The sequence below is a fragment of the Cervus canadensis genome, chromosome 15, assembly GCF_019320065.1.
Source record: "Cervus canadensis isolate Bull #8, Minnesota chromosome 15, ASM1932006v1, whole genome shotgun sequence".
Taxonomy (NCBI): domain Eukaryota; kingdom Metazoa; phylum Chordata; class Mammalia; order Artiodactyla; family Cervidae; genus Cervus; species Cervus canadensis.
Window position 1 is genome coordinate 40,370,087 of NC_057400.1, and position 25,109 is coordinate 40,395,195.

A 25,109-nucleotide genomic window follows, 5' to 3' on the forward strand; every position below is an offset into this window, starting at 1 on the left:
TATGTGTATGTATATATACAGTTGGCCCTTGATCAACCCATGGGTTGGGGCACCGCCCCCTACTCTTAGGTCTCCCCTCAGTCCAAAGTCTGAGAATAACTTTTAACTCCCCCCAAACTTAACTGCTAACAGCTTCTTGTTGACTGGAAACCTTACTGATAACATAAACAGTTGATCAACACATATTTTGTATGTTACATATATTATATAGGGCTTCCTTGGTAGCTCAGCTGGTAGAGAATTCGCCTGCAATGCAGGAGACTCTGGTTTGATTCCTGGGTCAGGACGATACCCTGGAGAAGGGGTAGGCTACCCACTCTAGTATTCTTGGGCTTCCCTAGTAGCTCAGATGGTAAAGAATCTTCATGCAATGCAGGAGACCTGGGTTCTATCTCTGGGTTGGAAAGATCCCCTGGAGGAGGGCATGGCAAACCACTCCAGTATTTTTGCCTGGAGAATCCCCATGGACAGAGGAGCCTGGCAGGCTACAGTCCATGGGGTCACAAAGAGTTAGACACCCCTGAGTGACTAACTGTATCTATCAATACTGTAAGTTTACTAGATGAATCATCTGGCAGTACCTACATCAAAATCATCTTATAATACTGTAGATATTAGGTAAATTACTAACACTAGATATCAAAAATGAAAAGATAATGTGAAAAAGAAATTCATGTTTATTTACAAATATAGCTATTTATGTATTGATAATGAAGAAACAATGATATGATTACTTTATGGCAGCCTAGTGTAATTAGTATCATTGCTTCAGAGTAGCCTGACCTATACACCAATGAATGAATTGTTAAAATGTTTATGGTTATAGTATTATGGACATACTCATATTACAAACATGATTCCCTTTTCTTAAAAACCACTTACCTTTAATACTATATGCAGTTTCTCCAATTATGAGAGAGGCATACTAGACAATAATATAATGCTTTTAAAGCAAAGTTATCAAACAGTAAGAAAACTAACACATTATTAATTTTACATTAAATATCACTCACTTTATGCCTATGTAAGAATAGAGCAATATCTATATATACTTTATGCATTCACGACACACGTAAATTTTCTTTTTTGATATCTCTGTCTGGCTACATAGTTCATCTGTAAATATTTTCAAATCATTGCAAATCTCCAAAAATACTTGCAATATATTTATTGAAAAAATCTGCATATAAATGGACCCATGTACTTCAAACTTGTGTTGTTCAAGGATCAACTGTGTGCATGTGTTTATATATTATTTTTCTCCCAGCAATATAGATAAGAAGCTGTGAGTCCTGAGAAGTGTCTGTGGGCTTGGATAGGAAAGGGGATGAAATTCAAGGCATGAGATGCCCAGGGAAGAGGGGGAGGGAGAGAGAAGATGGAATTCTTCAGATGACCAGACTGGGCTGCTAGCTGGATGGGGCCTCTTTTTATTGCCCTCGAATGGAAGTAACACTTGTGGTGCCTTATCCACAATGCCTGGCATAGAAAGTTTTTAATTTTTAAGTGAATAGATTGTTTTGAGGGAGAGGAGGAAGAACAGCTTAGGACAGGGAAGACAATGAGTTCATTTTTGGTTCTGTGGAGTTTGAAAGACATGTGGGTGGTTGGATACGTATATACAGCCCTGAAGTTTGGGTTTTGTAATCCACCAGGGATAAGTGGCGGTTGAAACTGATGGGGATGAGATTATCTGGGGCAAGCAGATAGAGTGAGTAAGTCCCTGGAGAGTTATCAACATTTATAATGTAACCAGAGATCCTCACAGAAGAGCCAGAGAGGTAAGAAGGTCTCCTGAAGAGCTGGCCAGAGGAGTGTATGAACTACTACAAAATGGTAAATAAAGTGTTTCAGACAATGGGCCTGTGTGTTCTTGCATAGTATTTTCTGGTTGCCTACCACGCCCAAGATCCTAAATTGGCATTTGATGATCTGAACAAACAACACTTACTTGCAAATTTTGTAACATACTTTTCTTCAGAAAAAGAAGTGTGTACCAGGTATTGCCTCTCAAGGTTTGCTCCTTGGCAACATTCCAAGGACACACGGGCATGGAGGTGGTGCATGAGTACATAGTGTGTGGTACACAGACATAGCCGCTGATAGCTCGGCTTTGCATCCTGGCTCTGGTACTTCTGGGCTGGGCAAAGTTGGGGAAATCACTCAACCCCTCTGTGCCTCAGTTTCCTCATTGGTAAGGAGGGATTATTAAGAGCACTGCTTCATAGGACTGTTATGAAGATTATCTGAGATAATACATAATAGTGTTTAGAACAGTGCCTGGCCCATAAATAAGCAGTGTGTGCCGTGCTGTGCTGTGCTAAGTCATTTCAGTTGTGTCCGACTCTTTGTGACCCACTGGACTGCAGCCTGGCAGGCTCCTCTGTCCATGGGATTCTCCAGGCAAGAATACTGGAGTGGGTTGCCACGCCCTCCTTCAGGGGATCTTCCCAACCCAGGGATCAAACCCACATCTCTTACATTTGCTGCACTGGCAGTTGGGTTCTTTACCACTAGTGCCACCTGGGAAACACAAGCAGTGTATAAATGTAAGTTATTGTCATGATTCCTAAATACTACCCAGTAGGAAGAATTTGATAGCAAAATTATCCAGCAGTATTAAAACTCCTGTAATTATACTGAAAACCAAGCAGATGTGAAAGAAATCCCAAGTGAGGCAGGTTTCCATTTTTTGGAGATGCTACCATATTCATTGCAGAAAGAAGGATTCTGAGTTTTCTCTTGTAAACTTTGGTCCAGTAGGTGGTTACTTTTCTGTCTTCATGACCTGGCCTTAAGAGACATGGAGTAAGTAATCCCAGAACAAATGATAAACCACAAAGATTTTGAAGCTAGATTCTGACTGATGCTGGTGTGTGTGTGTGTGTACACATATGTAGGGAGAGAGACAAAATATGACATAAACTTTTCTAATGAAAGATGAGTTGAAATTTATCTGGATCCATGACATTAATACTATATTTCATAACCTATTTAATTCATAATTGAACTAATTAATTTAAAGCTAAGAATAGTTAGGTGATTTAGGCCAAAACCATTCATTTACTTTTTATATGTAAACTGTCATCTAAACTTCAATGGCTTTTTGTTTATTCTTTATCAAAGGGGGAAACTTACTTTCATGATAGGGAGAGATTACTATATTAAAGTTTATTCTGAAAAATGCATATAGTGTGTAAATATTGGCAAATGAAATGAGCATCTTGAAAGGCTTTGAGAATGCCCAAGTATATCGCTCCATATAAAAATTACTTGGCAGAAATTTTAGAAAACCCTTCTAAGAGCTCCTTGCAGAATTTAGAAACTCCTTTCTTTGGGACTTCAGAACCATTAACTGGGTCACCAAAATTGTTAATTGATATCCTCAAACAACTACTTATCTAAGGTACCTGTTCATACAACAGTAGCTTTATAATGACTTCATGTAGAAACAACATGATAATCAAAGATGAAGGAAAAATTATTAGGCTCTTTTGTTAGGGATAGATCTTTCTGGAATGCCACTGACTGATAACTAAGAGGACAATGGTAGGAAGTTTTTTCTATAATGCTGTTTGCTGGAGTTTCCAGTTTCTTAGAATCAAAATTTAAAAGACTAATGGAATTTGGGCAAGGGAAAAAAAAAAATCAGTGGAGCCCTGTATCTTACAGATGGATGGAAGAAGGTGCATGAAAAGAACATCATGATAATAGCCCTTTGGAAAAGCGACACATTGCAGAGTCTATTTGTTGTAAAATAAGTAAATTTACTTGAGGAGTGGGGGCTTCCCAGCTGACTCTAGTGGTAAAGAACCCAGCTGCTAATGCAGGAGACTAAGAGATGTAGATTCAATCCCTGGATTGGGAAGATCCCCTAGAGGAGGAAATGGCAACCCACTCCAGCATTCTTATCTGGAGAATCCCATGGACAGAGGAGTCTGCTGGGCTACAGTCAATGGGATTGCAGAGTCAGACAAGACTGAAGCAACTTAGCACGCACACACGCACATGAGAAGTGAGGCTGTAGTATAGTTAGGCTGCTGCTGGAAACAGCTGCATCAAGAGCATGTGTGTCCACAGGCCACGATCAGTTTTACCCCCACACTAAGCACAATGCCAGGCACATAGTACGTATTCCATCACTCTTTGAATTTAAAGCTGAGAATAGTTAGGTGATTTAGGCCAAAGCCATTCATTTACTTTTGTACTTTTTTGTACTTGATTGTACTTCTAAAAGAGAAAGTTACAGAGTAACATCATCTGAGATGTTACTAAATACAAAATTGCTTTTGAGAAACAGTCATGGTTGAGGATGGGGAATAGATGAATACTCCAAGAGATGAAGGAAAAGGGCATTGGTAAAGTTTTCTGAGTCCAATTGCAGAAATAATTGTATTTTCTATATAGAATTTCTTTAGTGATCACTGTATCTGATACAAAAAGAGGCAGTATTGTCAGACTGTCTGAACTACAAATGGACAGATCAAATTGACTCTTTGAATTTATATCTGTCTGCACGCATGACATAAAATAAAATGAAAGACCATCAAACACTAGGACGAACTGTGTTGTTGAACACAACCCAGGATTTCTACAGCCTTACATTTCTTTGACTTCAGGTTTAAAGGGTGAAATATAGGTGGGGTCAGTATTGCTGTTATACTGTATTTTATTACATTTCGGATTTTTTTTTTAAAGGCAATTTCAAATGTCTTGAGCACATATTTTATTAAAGATTTCTATTAGAACTGCAATCTAAGGTTCTGCTGAATAGATTCTTTCTGAGACGTGGTGACGGTCTCTGGCTTCAGGCTGTGTTCTGTCTGTATCTTGTGAAAAAGGACTGATGTGGGTTTGGAAACACACCCATTAGATAAGGAAAAACACCTTTGAATGAAAGGGGCGAGAAATGTGTCTCAGTCTGAACAGACCCTAAACTTTTCTCTCTCCAAGGGGAAGGAACGAAGGCAGCCTCAGAGAAATCTGTTGCAATAGCAGAAGCCAAGAAATGAAACGGAGGCGCACTTCTAAGGGTATCAAATGGTTTTCAAAGAGCTTGGGATTCTCAGAGGCTTCTTTTCTTGGGCCTTTTCTTCTGAAAATCAGTCTCTTTTATATGTTCCTGACACTGTGGTTGGAAAACATAACTTGCTTGGTTTTCTCTAAAGGTAATGGCTTTCTGTTTTGAAAAGCTAACTGCTCACACACTGTGAAAAAAAAAAAAAAAAGATGTGAGGGCTTAAATTCAGCAGTCAGTTACTCTTTCAATTGTAACACAAATCTGTATCATTTAAAAGTATATGAACACATTTGTAATTCTTGTCTGACTAGACTGTACTTATATATGTGTATCTCTCAGAATGATTTTATCATAGTCATGTAATAGGTAACATATTCTTAAACTACAGTGATTTTACATCTAGAAGGGATATTAGAAAGTAAATTTTTCTGCTATTTATAGTTTTTCTCAATCTCAAAAAATCCAAGGAATTTTTCATTTTTACCCTTTCCATAGCCTTCTTCACATATGTCCTCATTCATCTTATTATGCATACCTGCATGCCAAGTTGCTTCAGTCGTGTCTGATTCTTTGCTACCCTGTGGACTGTATCCCACCAGGCTTCTCTGTTCATGGGATTTTCCAGGCAAGAATATTGGAGTGGACTGCCTTGCCTTCCTCCAGGGGCTGATCCCAACCCAGGGATTGAACCTGTGTCTCTTATGTCTCCTGCATTGGCAGGCAGGCTCTTACCACTAGCACCACCTGGGAAGTCCCGTTGAGCTTATTATACCCAGTGTCTAACCTAGTATATCACATAACATGTGTGTGGTGTGAACAAAGGTCCTGAAAGACCATTTAGTATTTTTGTGTCCCTTGTCCTTTGCTGTGTGTCCCTTAAGCAGCTTAGCTTCTTATCTTCCCAAAGTAATAGGCATTTAAGAGTTGGTTCACATACAAGGAGCCCGATCTAGAATAGTCTGGAAGATAATGGAATGTGATTACATGCAGTTTTGTGGCATCTGAGTAATAACCAAAAAGAAGCCATCTTTTATCCCCAGGGAAATAATAATAGAGATGTAAGTTCAGTTGGCAGAGATCTTACCCCTAGGGAATGTCAGAGCCAGAAAAAATATAAGTGAAGATTGGTTACCTTAGTCTAAAGGTGAACACGTTCAGTTGATCAGCAAACATTTATTGAGCACCTATTATGTCCAGGTGGCTGTGGCAGGGATCAAGGATGCAACGCTCCTCCTTGACACCTGCACAGTCTCCCAGGAAGGTGGATTTGGACATAGCCTACCTCCGCAGAGCAGCCCCTTGTGTCTCACGCAGGAGAAGTTGTCACACTGGCAGTAAGGCCCGTAAATGTTTCCATAGGAGGACAGGTGGCAGACACACTGCCCGCAGTAGCAGTCGCCTCTCCCGCTGCACGAGGGGAGCTCTGGGGCCTCTTTGCAGGACTCGGTGCTCAGCGTGTCCTCCCCGCACTCGCAGTGGTGACCCATGTGGCCAGGGTTGCAGGCACACACCCCACACTGGAAGGAGCCGTTGCCGTTGTTGCACTTGGAGCTGTTCACCTCCACTTCTTTCTGGCAGTCACAGCTGCATTCCGGACTGACGAGGATTTCCAGAGCATCCCCCAGCCCCACGGGCTTGAGGATAATGTGCCTGCTCCTTCTCTCACAGTTTGGTAAACTCACAGTCACGTTGAATGAAACCTGGAAAAGAAAATACTAATTATCTTCTTCTAATCACCAAAATGATCCTCCCTCGTGGCTCAGCGGCAAAGAATCTGCCTGCTAATGCCGGAGATGTGGGCTCGATCCCTGGGTCAGGAAGATTCCCTGGAGAAAGAAACGGCAACCCACTCCAGTATTCTTGCCAGGCGACCCCATGGACAGAGGAACCTGGTGGGCTACAGTCCATGGGGTCACAAGAGAGTCAGAGATGACTTAGTGACTAAACAAGAGCAACAAGCCATCAAAATGTGCTGGAGGATACAGAGCCCATGAGGATCAGCTTTCCCGAAAGCATTTATTAGCGAATCTTTGAAAATCGCTTTTGAAATTCTTAAAAGGAAAAGTCCAGCTTTCGTGCACTAAGATAGCTTCTGACAGATCACCTGAAAGACTTTTCAGATGGTCTATTGGTCTCTACTTACGATGTCTCCCACCTTCATGTGAGAGCATTTCTTTTGGTGTGGAAAGGGGATCCCGGTGTTACAGATGGCTGTGAATGACAGGTTGAGTCCTTCTGTGTCTCCTAACACTTCCAGCTCCACCTCAGACCGCAGTTCCTTTAGATAAGACATAAAGAGTTGAACAAGATCACAACCAAAAAATAGAGCCAGAAGAGAAGAATTGTGATCATGTTCGTTAAAGAGCAAATGAATAAAATTAAATTTGGTCTAAAAGAAATTCACCAGATCACCAATCAAGCAAGAAAGCAAGTAATACATACACACACACACAAGCATATTTTATCAAATCTAAGATGGCATCCATTACAAGATTAACCATTATTTTATGACAATTAAACTGTGACAAAATACTTGGAGATTGTTCAGCACTACATATGAATTAAACCTGTCAGTTCATCATTGATTTAAAAATTATTTTATTCATCTTGAGGGTTTGGCAAATTTCTCTAGTCCTGAATTGCAAGGACTGGATTACAGTCCAGTCTTATGAATTATAGTCCAAGCATGTCATATAAAAGGCAAATCTTTTGTTTCTATCTCAGTAGCAAAATATAACAATTGCTTTCTTTACTGGTCTTCTAAGTATCATCATTTTTTAGGTCCCATAAAGCAGCTGGTTGTTACTCTGAAAGGAATACAGATCATTCCTCCAACAATGAATACTTGCTTTGCTGATATCAGTATTTGCTTCCCTGTTACTCTGTTCTGGTACATTTCCGCATATATAATAACTTTTCAATATCAAATCATAGTGAAAACTTGGAAGATATTTAAAAATTGTGATTGTCCTCAACACTTATAGTACCAACAGTGCACATAATGAATGAATTGAAGTGACAACAACACATTCAATTACTGCCAAGTTATACATGTGCAGGCAATGAAAACTGCGTTGTGACTTTCACTCTACTGAAAGCACTGGTAAGATGTGACTAATCAAAATGTGTCCTAATGTTAGAGATGCTAAAGTGTGAGAGAAAATGTGCCTTGAAATCAATACTGGAATTTATAGAGTCCCTCTTGTACTTTTAGTATAGAGCCAAGTCTGGGGGAATGAGTATAAGCTAGGATTTTTGCCATCAAGATGATCATCTTGCTGAAAAAAATAAGATGCAGTCAAGTGAAGCAGTTAGCATACAGTGTCAGTCAGTGTACCATTAAATTAGAAAAAAAAAAAAAGTGTAATACATAAGGGTTTGGGAGAATTCAGAAAAGAGGGTAGTCAGTGAAGGCTGAAGTATTAGAAGACCGGATCTTAATGGCTGTGTTGGATTTAGATTGCTGGAGGGGATGACAATGGTATTTCAGGTGAGGGGACCAGAAAAGAGAAAACTCTGTGCCAGGAGTGGTTCAGAATGGAGACAAGAGGGGCTCAGCCCAAGCCTGCACCCCAACTGTCTGGGGGGATACCCGACCACAGAAAGCCCTGTAGTTTAGAGAGATGAGTTAAGACCTGTGGGAAGCATTTCCTGAAGCTTTTAAACAGTGGCCTGATTTACTGAAAGTACCACTGCAGGGAGGCTGTCTGGAAGGTGTGTGCAGGACAGGCTAGAGGAGAGGAGAGGAAAATTTGAGTCAAGGAAGCTGGCATGTGACTGCATCACCCCTGCCTGAGGTGTGATGAGGAATGAGATGATTGATTACAAATGTGAAGAAAGGAGAGCACTAGATATGGAATATGTGGGTTATTGCAGGAGGGACATAAAAGCAACATTTTCCAGGAGAAAGACTGTCAAGAAAAGAGGTAAGGAAAGCTATTAGTTTGGGGGAAAGCTAGTGTTGTTATTATTCAGAGCTTCTTTGTTCCTCTTTCTTGTGTAAAAGAGAAGTCTGTATTTGGGGGACAAAACCAAATTATTTTTTAAAAACAGAATAAAAACAAATTGTAAAATACTATGAATTAAGTCATACCTCCTCTAAAAGGATCTGACTTCCTAGGCACATTCCATTGATAGAATTTTAAAAGCATATTCGGATTCAAACTTTCCTGAAGTGTAATTTGTCAACTGTATGTTAAGAGGACCCCACCTTCCTTATAATTCTAAGCTGCTTACTGTAAATTCTGAGTCACTCCTCTTCCCTGCTTTGTTATTTGTTCCACATGATCACTCCTCCCACCGAGAGACACAGGCTGACTTTTTAGAATGTAGTCTTTGTCAGAGACTAAAGTGTCATTTCTCAGTCCTAAAGATTATTCACATCATGTCTTAAGATTTCAAATTCTGCCAATTTAGCATTAAAATGAACCCTGCAAATCTGTTTTATCTTAGCTAGTTACATTTCCAGTTTATTCACTCAGAAAATATTTATTGAGTGGCCACTATGTACTGGACCCTGTCCTATAAAACCTCTGAAATAGTTGATCCCTTGACTGAGTTTATACTCCAGTGTGGGAGGACAGAAAGGAAACCACACAATACATAAGAATACTATGTAGCACCAGAAGGTGATAAATGCTACAGGAAAAAGCTAGGGTGGGATAATGACGATTAAGAGAGTGTGGGCAGGGGGTATAGGCTGTGATCTTTTAAAAGTGGTCAGGGTGGGATTTGTTAAGAAGGTGATGTTTCAAGAAAGTGAGAGAAAATTAGCCATGCATGTTTATGTGAGAAAATGTGTTTCAGGAAGAGGGTGCAGCCAATGTGAAGGCCCAAAGACAGGCTGATGTCTGGAAGCAGAACAGCAAGGAGGGCAGAGTTACTGTACTGGAGCAGAGAGTTAGAGTTAACAGAAGGTGAGCTCAGAGGTGATGGGGTGGAGGGGACCCTGGTAAGGTACTCATGGAATGTTATAGACTTCAACTGTTACTCTACATAAATGAGAAAACAATTAGGGTTACCTAGAGAAGGGTGATGGTAATCTGCCTGCCAGTGCAGGAGATGTAAGAGAGGCGAGTTTGATCCCTGGGTCAGGAAGATCCCCTGGAGAAGGGCATGGCAACCCACTCCAGTATTCTTGCCTGGAGAATCCCATGGACAGAGGAGCCTGGTGGGCTATGGCCCATGGGGTCACAAAGAGCCAGACACAACTGAAGCGGCTTGGCACGCATGTAGGCATGCACACAGAAAAGTGATAGGAGTTAATATTTTTAATGAAAATTCTAGCTGTTTTGTTGAAAGCAGGATGCAGGAAAACAGAAGTAGAAACAGGAAATAGCATTTAGGAAATTTTGCAATAATTCAGGTGAATGAGGAGGATGGCTCCAACTAAGACGACAGTGATTGGATCAAATTCTAAATAAATCTGAAGGTAGAGTCCACAAGATTTCCTGATGGATTAAGTGTAACGTGTAAGAGAAAGAGAACAGTCAGGATCATTTCACGCATTTTGTCTCTAGCAGTGTGAAGAATGGAATTACCATTGGTTGAGGAGGAGAAAACTATTGGTGAAGTGTGTTTGGGAAAGTCCAGCTTATTCTGCTGAATAACCTGGACTAACATATCAACTGACTCCTAGATATCTCCATTTGGATGTTTAATAGAAACATATGTCCTGGTTGCCAGGCAGCATGGAGGGCCTGCTTGAGGTCCATGATCCTGAATTTAAAGTGAGACCAGGTAGCGATTGTATGTTTTTCCCACTTTCATTCAGCTGTGCAGAGTGACTGGATTTGACCAGGACTACAGCTGGCCAAAAACCTCAAAGAAGCAACAGGGTTCAGGGAAGTTGAGAGTGTATCTAAGGAGTGGCCAAAATGATTGAATTTAAACTGGAGAACCAGGTAGAGAAGACATCAGAGGGATGAGGAACTGTACAGAGAAGATATGGTCAATTAATTAGGGATCCTAGTGGGGCTGGAAACAATATTAGGGGAATTAGCAAGAAGAAGGTGAAAAGATTAGAAATAATGAGTGGACAATTGATTGCACACAATCGATATTATGGAGGTGTTTATTGGCAAGGATAAGGTTTAAGGTATGACAAGAGAGTGAAGATATGAAGAAGTAATTAAGTGGGAAGGGAACAAGGTCATTTCAGAATCAGAATTCAAGAAACTGAGAGCCCAGGATATGGGAAGGACCATGTATATATGGGCTGAAATCATTAAAAAATCAGATAGGAGTAGCACTGGAGATAGAGGCACAGTGAACTAAATGAGAAATGAGGGATATAACCTGAAAGTCTGTAGATTATAGCAGTTAGGGGTAGTGAGTAACATAATCTAACCAAAAGGAAGGAAATTTCAGCATTGATATAATATACCCTATTGGAGATTTCAACAGGAATATTTTAATATGATTTTGCCAAAGCAAGAACATAAATATATGTCTGTATGTTTCATCTTTTCATTCACTCATTTATTGAGCATCTACTATGAGCTAGACAAAACAAAACAAGTCATTTCTTTTTCTTTTTTTTTTTTAGCAAGTGGTGTCTCTTCCAGGACTTAAATGCCAACCGAGGAGCTTACCCTTGGGAGCATTAATATTTCAACAGTTTTATTATGTGATTAGAGAAGGAAAGAGAGTAATAAATGATGGCCAGATGACTACACATCTGGTATTTAAGGTTTTTTTTTTTTTTTAAATGTCAGTGTACAATACTGAGCTGAAGTTTGTAGTCACTAATTATAAACACAAATTGTTTGTCCCTGCCCCACTACAAGTCAGAAGTCTTCTATGTTTTCTCTCAGTATAGTCTCTTTCCTTCTCTCTCTTTTTCTAGGTTGGGAAGAAATCCAGTCCATGGGTCCCCTTGTTTTAAAGTCCTTTTCAGTTCATTTCGGTTCAGTAGCTCAGTCATGTCCTTTTTGGACACATTTAAAAATTACACAATAAAAAAACAAGTTGAACTAGTGCCAAGATTTGCTGCATACTTCATAGTGACTCATCGAGTTTCAACCATAACTCCAGATCAAGATTGTTTGATTTAAGAATAGACACTTCATAATTTTGAGACAGTAAACTATAGACACAAGATTCACTTCAAATGTTTGATGTCTTAATTTCAACTACTCTTGTAAATTATGTGAGTGACTGGGGACATAAAGTGAGACATAAACCCTGACAAAGCAAGCAGAGGCCTGGACAGGGCTGGTCAGACGGGATGGAAATATTTTTGACAATTCAATGTTTTATAATTTGCTTACCTCCTGTGAAGATGCTAGTAGCCAGCATTTTTGAGAGTCCTGAATTAAAGAAAATTGAGCATGTTCTAACACAGTGAAGGTTTGCCACGTGATTTTATTTGATTCTACACATTAAAACTTTACTGCTTGAGAGGGAGGAAGGTTTTTATAGTATTTTGTTGACAAGCTTTCCTGTCTGGAAGAATTTCAAGCATGAACTAACATGGTGATTAATTTTTGATGTGAGCTAAGAAAACTGAAGTTTCTGAGGATATGAATTAAAAACACCCTCATCTCATAGCTTTAATGAACCATCTGTGTTTTATTCTTTGAGAAAATGTATTTGAGAAAAAAAATACGTTGCTTTTCCCTGTTAGAGTCTCAAAATTGGTGGGGTGATGTAAAAAAAAACTGGGGTGGGGAGTTTCTTAAAATATGTTGCTCTTGCTCCACTTAAAGTTCCCCTAGGACATTTGTGAAAGGAATCTAGACACACCTATTTTAAAAAAACCTTCCAGATGATTCTGAAATGTCAGGGAACACTGGTTCTGTATATGCTAAGTATTGTTATACAGTGCATATGTATCACTTATTTGTAATTTTAAAACATCAAAAATTAGCATTTTATTCATTTGTTATTATGCAACTGACATTTGTAGCAAATATTAGAGCTTTACTGCTTTATAAAATGTTATTTTTTTCATTCCTGTGCTAATGTAGGACTTCATCTTTGTGTGTGTATGTGTGCTTGCTTCTTTGTAAGGAAAAGCAAAAGAGGGGCTGATCGTGATATTTAGGAACCAAAATAAAAAGAGCTAGCAACAGGCCACCCACTGTTGATTGGGTTATGAAATGGAGACAAAGAGAGAAAACATAGCAACCCTGTAGGTATGTATCTTATTTTAAGGGAAGAATTCTGTCCTCAGGCACTAATTTACAAAGACAAGGCAAAAAAAGTTAAAAATGTATTTATATGATGTAACACTAATAGAAAATTTCCCTGATTCCTCAAAGCAGAGAATCTACAAAGTGGTGTTCCTGATGTGCGGTGCTGTGTTTTCCCTTGAGTTATGATGTAGCCTCATTAAGCCTGTGGAGTTAGTTCTCATAGCTGTTATTCATTGGCAATCTAAACAGTTTTGTGTTTTTTTAGGCAGAGAAGAGGAAAGCTTAATTGTATGACTCATGAAGCCTTTCCAGTAGAATTAAAATTCTGCAGGTGACAATGCCGCTATTGGTTATTACTATAAAAACAACTCAGGTTTATGAGTTTTCTACCTTCTGCCCCACCTTCTGGGAAAAATATCTGCAAATAAAGTGAGCAGAATTTACATTTTGGCTGCATTAACGCAGAGAGATTTTCTTTGGATAAGCACTATCTCTACCAACAAAGGAGAGGGCATTTAACCACCTAAAACATCTCTTAGTTTTTAAACATCAAATAAATGCAAAAAGACCCCAACAGTAAAATATCCTACTTCATAAGCTGAGATGATCAGCTGGAGAATGTTTCCCGAGTCCTTCTGAAGTACCCCTACTGTAGCTCCAGGAATGAGTTTTGCATAATTCTGTAAACAAACAAACAAGTCAGTCAATCTTTGCTCACTGTAACTGAGAAGCATCAAGTGTGGGATTCAACCTACTGGTTGCGATCACCTCTAACTGGCCGGAGAAACAGGTTCCTGATAATAAACGGCGTTTGTCCTGAAGCTGTAGTTGTGCCTCATGCTGCTTCCTGAGCTCAAAGCAGGAAATGAAATGGCCAGAGCGGCTGCTGGGGAAACCTAATGTCTGTGGTGGCCTTAGTCTAGGGCTGTAACTGACATCACAACAAGAGTTAAGTCTCAAATAGAAATAATATGTATATAACATTTTTGATTTGGGGAACATCCTTCTTCTAAAAAGTTCTGAGCTCACTACCAGGAACTGTCCTCTTTTTTTTTTTTTTGTAGCATTGCAGAAACTAAGGCTTGGGTCTCCGAGTCCCTCGAGTCCCTCACAGTCATTGTCAGTTGCTTGGTAGAGCAAAGGAGTGAATTGTTTGAATGCTTGCTGTTAACTCCTCCTTTCCTAGCAGTAATGAGTAGTCTCTTAGGGATGTCACCACCGTCCTGGAGTTGGTTGGAATTGCTCCTCACTCATCAGGATTGTGTGAAGCAGCACTTAGGTCTAAACCATCTGCATTCCCCATGTACATTTCTTCCCCTGAGATGTCATTCCCACCGGAGGAGAATTCACTTTCATCTTCATCCCTTCAGGTATCAAACATGGCTAAGGAATGAAGCATTGCAAAGAAAGCAATTTTCTAGACTGCTGAAAATTATCCCTTCCTTAAGTTTACGCTTTAAAACTATTTTCAAACAAAAATTTTCCTAAAATATATAGGACAGACTTCTGTCTTCTTAAATTAAGACATTCAAGCATACCTTGACATTTTTCTTGACTAAATAGTCATACTTATCAATATTAACTATAACTCTATAATCATCAAAGACTTCTAAAATTTAGAGATAGATCACACCCTTACCAAATGGACCCCACCCTCTATGCTTTTGTTTCTTTTATTTGTTTTTAAATAGTTTCTGTCTTCTTGTTAAGCTGTAAGGTATCACTCTCCTACCAAGTCATTCATTCATTTACTATTGCATTCAACAATATCTATTAAGTAGGCCTAATATGCTGTGCTATATCAAGGAGAAACAATCACTCATTTTGTCAGCTGTTCTCTTCTAAAGTATTTGTGTGCTGTGAAATTAAATGACTGAATTTATTATAATTGTAGGGAAAAAAGAGAAATAAGCTTTGAGTGAAGAATTTAGGGCATTTCCTAAGGTTCAAACATAGTAACACCCTATCTCATGTAAGTAGTTAAAAAAAATGCACAAAACTAAATTGGAATTGGGGCTTCCCCAGTGGCTCAGCAGTAAAGAATCTGGTGCAATGCAGAAGACACAGAAGACATGCGTTTGATTCCTGGATTAAGAAGATCCCCTGGAGGAGGGCATAGCAACCCAGTCCAGTATTCTTGCCTGGAAAATCCCATGGACAGAGAAGCCTGGTGTGCTATAGTCCAAAGGGTCAAAAAGAGTCGGACACAACTGAAGTAACTGAGCACAAATTACATTAATTTTTATTATTAATTATAATCATGATGCTAAATAAATAAATCAAGACAAAGGGAATCAAAGAGAGGAACAAATGAAGCCTAGCTGATGTTGGCACACCAAGGAGTGGTAGGAGGTCCCCCACTAGAGGTGGGCATCCAGGTTAAATCCAAACCTTCTACTCCCTGTATATGGGAAAGTGAGCTTTGGTTTTAATTTGTGGGGTTTGTTTTACTTATTTTACCATTTGTGATTGTGTTTAAGTTTGAAGAGGATGGAAATCTGAACTCTTAAGAGTATCAGTTGTCTACCTGCTTTGATCTACATTTTATTATTGAAGGGGCTGTGGGTAATCATCCAGGTAACATCCCTTGAGTTACTTTGGGTCTCCCCATCACTGCTTGTTGAATGGGGCCTCCTTTGGTTTCCCCAAGTCAGGTAGAACTTGTCAAACATGAGGAAGGCACCGGTTCATCAACTTACCTTTTCAAATAAACACATGTCAAAAGGGCCATGAAGCATGAGAACTGTGGTTAGCAGCAAATGCCTAAATGGGAACTTGGATTTCACTCAAGTGGAGCTGGAATATGTGTAAATTTGACTGGTCCCAGAAGAGAAGGTGGAGAAAAATCTTTAGAGCTTGACAAAGAAAGGTTCAGAGTCATTTGACAACGAATTCCAAGGCCCTTAGCTCTGCATGAAGCTGTTATCCTTGAAAAATGTCCTGGGATCCCCAAGGCCAATATATAATGAATATTTTCTAGAAGCACTAGTTCAAGTGGCCTCCAGATTTGGAGTTAATTCTTGGTTAACAAAGCCAAATCCATCCACTTCCTAAAGTATAATTATGATCCTGCCTGTGTATGACATCTGACTTTCAGCTATTAGGACAAGTAGTTTAACGTTAATAGCATTTGCTGATTGCCACTAGAGCAAGGGTACAAAGGAGTTGGCAGCTAGCAGTTCCCAGGGATGACACTGATCATTGTGGAGAGGAAGACTATTAATTAATTTCTGGATGCTGATTCCCTGTAAAAGCAGTGCAAATAACTAACTAAGGACGTGGGCAATTTGGCTTTCTGATCTAACACTGTTAAAAAAAATTACACTTTAAATCTTGTAGTATTATGATTACTGTAAATATCATGTATCAAATGCCTCTCTTTTACTAAAACTCTAACGTGCTATTATAAATTGTCCTGATTAAACATGTTTAATGTTAGAAAAAGGGTGATTTTGCATGCCTGGATGTGAAAAATTATAGCAGTGTGATTGGGAAAGAGAACTCTTGGATATTAGAAATGGTGAACTCTGAAAACACAAGGTTGTATGAGCTGATTAGATATGCAGACTTCTCTGTTTGGGCTTGAATTTCCTGGGCTTGTGATCCCTGTTATCTGTCCATGGATTTTCCTAATTATGGATTTGCTCTCCTTTCTCACCACCATGCCACCCAGGAGTTCCTGAGGTTGCTTTTCTCATTTGTATTTGCAAGGTTGGCTTTTTCTGCTCACCTTCATTTTCTTGACTTCCTTCATCAAGCCCTATTTTTTTCTTTTTGGCTCACTTTGCCCCCATCTCAGAAAAAATTTATTTGTCCAACAGTCTCCATTTGCTCCCTGGAAATCTCCTGTCTGTCAAGGGTAGAGGATAAGACAAGGACAAAGGGTGATTTAGCCCACAGGCATCAAAGCCTTCAGAGGACCGTGCCTGAGTTCACACCTGCACATACCAGGGTCCTCTCAGAGAGTGTCTCTAAGTTCAGGGCCTCTGGGTGTCTGACTGCCGGAACTGGCCATCAGGTGTGCTCTGGTGCTTGCCTGAGGGCAGAGGAACTGCAGATCCACACACCTGCCACCCCAGGTCACCATGGATAGGCTTTCGGGTTGTTATTCTCCTCAGAGACTTGGGCTGAGGACCTTGGCTGCCCCTTGGCTGCTGTTGATGCTCTCTTGCTGCCCTCTCCTCGGGAGAGACGGCTCCCGAAGGGACTGCTGCTACTGCTCTGATGGCGCTTCCTGTTGGGTTAGCGCTCATCTTCAGGTTCAGAGCCTGGCTCTGTTCTGCGATGTGGTTTATTATTAGCTATATCCTTGCTGGACATCGTGATTGGGTTTTTGCCTTTGGTGGTGACTCTCCTGGACCCTTATATCCTTCTCTTGTGACATTTCTGCTGTTGTGTCGTGGGTCCCTCACCACCTCAGGCTCATCGGCCACCATTTTGTACAGACCACACTATAATGTTCCTTAGCGGAGGAAGGGGGCTTCCCCACTGGCGCTAGTGAACCCTCTGCCAGTGTAGGAGGCAGAGGAGATGCAGGTTCGATCCCTGGGTCGGGAAGATCCCCTGGAGGAAGTCATGGCAACCCACTCCAGTATTCTTGCCTGCAGAATCCCATGGACAGAGGAGCCTGGCAGTCTACAGTCCATGGGGTCGCAGAGAATCGGACATGACTGAAGTGACTTAGCATGCACACAGCAGAGGATGAGAAGTCGGAAGTCAACTTGCCATCTATCTGCTAGTAGCATTTTAATAAAGAATTTGTAAAACCAAATATTCAGAGCAACCTGCTGCTTCTCTTCAGGCTCTGTGCTTGCTTAACTCTTTCTGTGGAGCCTCATTAATATGGAGGGATTTTACACTCAGCCCTGTTTATTTTCAGCATTATATGATTAACCAATGCCACTGTTCTTATTCTTTAACTATACCTACTAAATGTTTTCCTGCTAAAATATATTTATTACAAGGTTGGCTTGTAAGATTAAGAATCTATGAGCTTATATATACTGTTTACAAATATTTTTTTCTAGTCTTTCACAGTATTTTTTTTGGTCATTATCTTAAAATCTCTTTCATTAGTGGCTCCTGTTTGTGCATTTTCTCTCTCCCTCTCTCACAACTTTAGTAGCTGTATAACACATATACACAATGTACAAGGAATAAGTATATAGTTCACTGAATAGTTAAAAAGTAAACAAGCAAGTGTAACTACCAAGATCAAGAAATAGAACACAATCAGCCCCTAGAATCCTCCCTTGTACTAACTACCTCCCAGTCATTGTGAAACAAACAAAAAAAAAGCAAACGTGTCAGTCACTCTTTGCGACCCTATAGACTGTGGCCCGCCAGGTTCTTCTCTCCATGGGATTTTCCAGGCAAGAATACTGGAGTGGGTTGCCAATCCCTTCTCTAAGAGATCTTCCTGATCCAGGAATCAAACCCACATCTCTTGCATTGCAGGCAGATTCTTTACCATTTGAACCACCAGGTCATTACACCTCCTCTAAAAGCCCATCCACTGTTTTGACTTTTCTCACTATAGATAGAAGTCAGGGGAGATAACTTCATGCCCTACACCAAAGCATGACCTACAAAGGAAAAGACAGATAAATAAATTTAAGAATTTCTGCTCTGAAAAGATGCCTTTAAGGGAGTGAGAAGAAACCACTGAGTGGGAGAAAGTATCTATAACACACGAATCTGATTCAGTACCAGAATGTCCAAACAACTCCTATACACCATCAAGGAAACGACTTCTTTTAGTTTAAACAAACAACAACAACAAAATATATATATATATAGTATATATATATATGTGTGTTGTAAGAGGCAAAAGAATATATGAAAAGTGTTCAGCATCATTAATCATTAGATAAATACAAATGGAAACCACAATGAGATGCCAGGGTGCAAGCAGTACAATGGCTACAATTGAAAAAACTGACGGTGCCCGCACGTACTTCCCACAGGAGTCTAGATTGGTACCATCACTTTGGAAAACTGGCAGTCGTTATTATGGCTGAACTTGACCTAGCAGTTCCGCTCTTAGGTACATCCACACAGCAGAAACAAACCCATGGTATATGGGTGTTCTGAGATGAGAAAATGCACAGAGAGGCAAAAATTCTGTTGTCGTCAAGACAATGCTTCTCGGTGGTAATCAATGCCTGGGTGCTAAGTCACTTCAGTCGCATCTGACTCTTTGTGACCCTGTGAACCATAGCCCTCCAGGCTCCTCTGTCCATGGGATTTCTCACACAAGAACACTGGAGTTGGTTGCCATGCTCCCCTCCAAGTGATCTTCCCAACCCAGGGATTGAATTTGGCATCTTTCTTGTCTCCTGCATTGGCAGGCAGGTTCTATACCACTAGCGCCACCTGGGAAGCAAGATGTCACCTAAATTGGAGAAAGTGCCAGTAATTCTGAAGTACTCTCAGATCTTTTGGGTGTTGGCCACAGGGAATAATTAACTCCTACCAGGATTCCTTCTACCTGGGGGGTGGGCCTAAGGGAGGTGTACACTGGGCAAACTCCTCATAGAATAGTCTGACTTGCTTGTTAATCTCACACCTTTCACAGGAGTTGGTTTCAGGACGGAGCCCACCTAAGCTGCAGTTACTAATTCAGGGGACCTTGTGAAAGGATGGGTCCTAGCTAGCTTCCTGACATCTCTAAGCACCTCCTGCATTTGGCGCCTGCATCCTCAGAAACTCAAGACTCCTGGAGAATCTGTTGTTTTGAGGACTCTGGATGGGCCTCAGGGAAGTTGCAGGAGTGCTGAGGAGGGAATCCTATTGTTCTTTGTCTCCTCAGTTCCAGAAGGCTCGCTGGTCTGGAGTGATGAGCGTATAATGCTCAGGGGGATAAAGGCACCAGAATTTGCCTGATACACTGAACTACTAGGATCTGCAAGAGAATAAGGGGCATTGACGTTCCTACCTGACAGTGTCATCTATTTAGATTTCCACAGAAGCTCTATTACTGTACTTAGGTACCATTATTATCTGTAATAATATCCATTATTATAAAAAGATAGTGAGGCCCAGAGAGTAGTTAACTCGCCCAAGGCCAACCAGCCAGGAAGTAGTTGAGTTAGACCCACCTGTCATGCTCTGCCCTGAAGTTAGCTCTCTTGACCAGACCACTGACAGTATGTGCCTGGAAATGGTTCTTCTGGTCTAGTGACATCATTGGTGAGCCAGAGAGAAGTTAGTGAATAAGCCTAAATTAGCTGGATGCATTTGCTTCCTGGGGCTGCTGGTACCAAGTACCACAAACTTGGTGGCTTACAACAAACAAAAATTGTTTCACAGTTCTAGGGGCCAGATGTCTGAGAATAAGTGTCTCGTGCTCCCCCTGTAACCAGTTGGGGAGAATCTTATCCTTGCCTCTTTCTAGCTCCTGGTGGTTGTTGATCGTTCGTGGCTTTCCTTGACTTGTAGATTATTATTCCAAATCTGCCTCCATTGTCTCTTGGTGCTTGCTCTTCTGCGTCTCTCTAAGACCACCAGTCTTACTGGATCCATCCTGCTCAGGTATAGCCTCATCTTAACTAACTACACCCACAAGGCCCTATTTCCAAACAAGGTCACATTGAGGTACTAGATATTAGGACTTTAACATATTTTTGGGGTTGGGGGTAGGGCATAATTCAACCCATAACATTCTGCTAGGGCTCTTTTGATTTCTTTAACCTTTAAAGATTTTAAGCCTTCATTTTGGCTGGAGAAGTGAGTACCTTACCTGGTCACAGAACTAATACATGGTAGAAACAGATCTTGACTTCAAAGCCAGTGCTCGCTCAGCTCCCCTTGCTCACTGTGCAAATGCCAACAACCATCAAGGGGGAGTCTCATTAGCAAGTTAAGAAAATAATGGCTGATACTTATATATGTAGGGGCTTAGAGATTATAGAACACTTGCCTACTCAAAGCAGAAAGAAAGGAAGAGAAAGCGTTGTGGCTGTAATCGCTTTCAAATTGAAGGCTACATCTTGAAAGAAATGTACGAAGTCATGAAACCATCGAGGCAAAAAACATGTTTTTTCCCTGTAGACTGTATTGCACTATTTATCTGGCCAAAGGAAAACAGCTCTTTGTGGATGGAGGCTTGCTTTTGTCAGTCAGTGTGCTTCTTCCAGAGCGAGGGGCCAGCTGGTTTGACTGAAATAAGGCCTTCTGAAGGTAATCAGAAGGATTTCTTCCCAAGAGGTCTTTCATTCTTGTGAGATTTTATTCTCCTGTTCATTATGGTAAAGCAGGGCTCCCAGTATTATGCAAAAGTTTACCCCAAGGCTCGACTGTGTTACTAGGACACTGAAGATTCCAAAAAGAATACGTAATTGTTTCTGGCACAAGGTAGCGTGAATGTCTATCTCTCAGTTGCGTGATACCCGTTTTGCCTTCAGGCTTTTAATTGTCAGCTTTCCACAATCTGACGGGCAGGGGTGGGGGTGTGCTAATTAGATCAGGTGCTTGATCTTGAAGTCTGCACCAGCAATGACTAGGTAGTCGGCTTCGGAACTTTTGAGCACTCCCACTGTTTCTCCCTGTCTGCCCAGGAATGTAATTATCTTGTCAGCCGAGAAGCCGCAGTGCTCAGCTGAACGAGTGCTAGGCAGCAGTCACAGAGCGATAAGGGGAGACGAATGGGCCCACCGTGCGTGACTGTTCTGAGACAAACAAATGCACAGAGAGCCACTGGAGAATGGAGGCGGGGAGAACAAAGGGGTGACCCTGAGTATTTGTTCCTGAGGATACTTCAGACCTTCTCTTAATAAGGGTAGCCTGCTTTTTTGGAGGGATTGCGGATGCAAGTCCCAAAGCTTTGGAAAGCTTCTTTTAAAGCTGGAAGACACGTTGGGTTCAGTAGCTAGCAGCCTATGTGCTTTGCAGACCAAAAAGCAGGTAATAGAACTTGAAGGATGACTGGTAGGAACACAATGAAGGGACCAAAAAATAGAAAGCAGGTGTCTGGGTAGATGAGGACTGCTAAAGACCTAATGGCCCACTCTCCTCAAAGAGGAGGCTTGGGGTAGACCAGTAGCATCGGAACCTTCTGAGAGATGCAAAATCTCATTGGTTTTTTTAACTTTTTGGCAAAACGCTATACTCTTTTCCATAGTGGCTGCACCAGTTTACATTCTCCCCTACAATGCACAGGGGTTCCCTTTTCTCTACCACCACGCCAATACTTATTTCTTGTCTTTTTAATGATAGCTATTTCTAACAGGAGGTAATATTGTTGTTTAGATTTGCGTTTTCCTGATAATTTGCATTTCCTGATGTTGAGTATCTTATCATGTGCCTGTTGGTCATGTCTTCTTTGGAAATATATCTATTCAAGCCCCCTGTCCATTTTAAAATCAGATTTTAAAAAAACCTATTGAATTGTATGAGTTTTTAAAATATATTTGAGATATTAACCCTTTATCAGGAATATGGTTTGCAAATACTCTTCTTCAATTCTTTGGCTGCCTTTTCATTTTGCTGATGGTTTCCATTGCTATGTAGAAGCTTTTTAGTTGGATGTAGTCCCACTTGTTCACTTTTGCTTTTGTTGCCTTTGCTTTGGAAGTCAGGTCCAAATGATTACTGCCAAGACTGATGTCAAGAGTAGCTTACTACCTATGTTTTCCTCTAGAAGTTTTACAGTTTTAGTCTTCACATTCAAGTCTTTCATCCATCTTGAGTTAATTTTTGTGTATGGTAGAAGACAGTGGTCTACTTTAATTCTTTCATATGTGGACATCCTGTTTTCCCAGAACCATTTATTGAAGAGACTGTCCTTTTCCCCTTGTATATGCTTGCCTCCTTCATCATAGATTGATTGACCACACAACATGGAATTATTTCTACCATATGATCTAGCAATTCCACTTATGGGTATTTATCCAAAGAAAATAAAAACACTAATTTGAAAAGATACATGCACCTAGTGTTCACTGCAGCATTATTACAATAATTAAGATATGGAAGCAACCTAAGTGCCCATCAATGAATGAATGGATAAAGAAGATGTTGTATACACATATAGTGGAATATTACTCTGCAATTAAAAAAAGATCTTGCCATTTGCTACATGAGTGGACCTTGAGGGCATTATGCTAAGTTAAAAAGTCAGAAAAAGACAAATACCATACAATTTCATTTACAAATATGGAATCTAAAACAAACACATAAATCAAAACAAACAAGCCAGAGTCATAGATTCAGAGAACAGACTGGTGGTTGCCAGAGTAAGATGGAGGGGGAATGGGTGAAATAGATGAAGGAGTCAAAAGTTAAAAATGTCCTGTTATAAAATAAATAAGTCATGGGATGTAAGACATAGTATGTTAACTATTGTTAATAATACTGTATTGCATATTTGGGGTTTCCCTGGTGGCTCAGATGGTAAAGAATCCACCTGCACTACGGGAGACCTGGGTTAGATCCCTGGGTTGGGAAGATTCTCCTGGAGAAGGGAACAGCTACCCACTTGATTATTCTGGCCTGGAGAATTCCATGGACTGTGTAGTTCATGGGGTTGCAAAGAGTCAGACATGACTGAACGACTTTCATTTCACATTGCATATTTGAAAGTTGCTAAGAGAATAAATTGATGCTTTTGAACTGTGGTGTTGGAGAAGACTCTTGAGAGTCCCTTGGACTGCAAGGAGATCCAACCAGTCCATCCTAAAGGAGATCAGTCCTGGGTGTTCATTGGAAGGACTGATGCTGAAGCTGAAATTCCAAAAATTTGGCCACCTCATGCAAAGAGTTGACTCATTGGAAAAGACCATGATGCTGGGAGGGATTGGGGGCAGGAGGAGAAGGGGACGACAGAGGATGAGATGATTGGATGGCATCACCAACTCAATGGACGTGAGTTTGAGTAAACTCCAGGAGTTGGTGATGGACAGGAAGGCCTGGCATGCTGTGATTCATGGGGTCACAAAGAGTCGGACACGACTGAGTGACTGAACTGAACTGAAGAGAATAAATCTTAAAAGTTCCCGTCATGGGAGTGGAGTTTAGAGAATAGATACGTATATATGTATGGCTGAGTCCATTCACTGTTCACCTAAAACTATCACATTATTGTTAATTGGCTATCAGTTCAGTTCAGTCACTCAGTCATGTCTGATTCTTTGCGACCCCATATACTGCAGCATGCCAGGCCTCCCTGTCCATCACCAACTCCCGGAGTTTACTCAAACTCAAGTCCATTGAGTCGGTGATGCCATCCAACCATCTCATCCTCTGTCGTCCTCTTCTCCTCCTGCCCTCAATCTTTCCCAGCATCAGGGTCTTTTCAAATGAGTCAGTTCTTCACATCAGGAGGCCAAAGTATTGGAGCTTCAGCCTCAACATCAGTCTTTAGAATGAATATTCAGGACTGATTTCCTTTAGGATTGACTGGTTGGATCTCCTTGCAGTCCAAGGGACTCTCAAGAGTCTTCTCCAACACCACACTTCAAAAGCATCAGTTCTTTGGCACTCAGCTTTCTTTATAGTCCAACTCTCACATCCATGCATGACTACTGGAAAAACCATAGCTTTGACTAGTCAGACCTTTGTTGGCAAAGTAGTGTCTCTACTTTTTAATATGCTGTCTAGGTTGGTCATAACTTTCCTTCCAAGGAGTAAGCATCTTTCAATTTCATGGCTACAGTCACCATCTGCAGTGATTTTGGAGCCCCCAAAAATGAAGTCTGTCACTGTTTCCACTGTCGCCCCATCTATTTGCCATGAAGTGATGGGACCGGATGCCATGATCTTAGTTTTCTGAATGTTGAGCTTTAAGCCAACTTTTTCACTCTCCTCTTTCACTTTCATCAAGAGGCTTTTTAGTTCTTCTTTGCTTTCAGCCATAAGGGTGGGGTCATCTGCATATCTGAGGTTATAAGTATTTCTTCTGGCAATCTTGATTCCAGCTTGTGCTTCTTCCAGCCCAGCATTTCTCATGATGT

At 40.7% G+C, this 25,109-nt stretch overlaps 1 protein-coding gene across 5 annotated transcripts in view; it reads right to left on the bottom strand.

The window, feature by feature from the left end:
• Positions 1–25,109, bottom strand: part of ITGB6 (integrin subunit beta 6) — a 144,612-nt gene that overhangs the window by 24,640 nt on the left and 94,863 nt on the right. For all 5 annotated transcript variants that reach the window (XM_043488318.1, XM_043488317.1, XM_043488316.1 and 2 more), the window contains 3 exons: positions 13,749–13,838; positions 7,164–7,298; positions 6,303–6,720 (listed from right to left, as the gene is read on the bottom strand). In XM_043488318.1, coding sequence (XP_043344253.1) covers positions 6,303–6,720; positions 7,164–7,298; positions 13,749–13,838 — 643 coding nt within the window. The remainder of the gene's footprint in view (positions 1–6,302; positions 6,721–7,163; positions 7,299–13,748; positions 13,839–25,109) is intronic.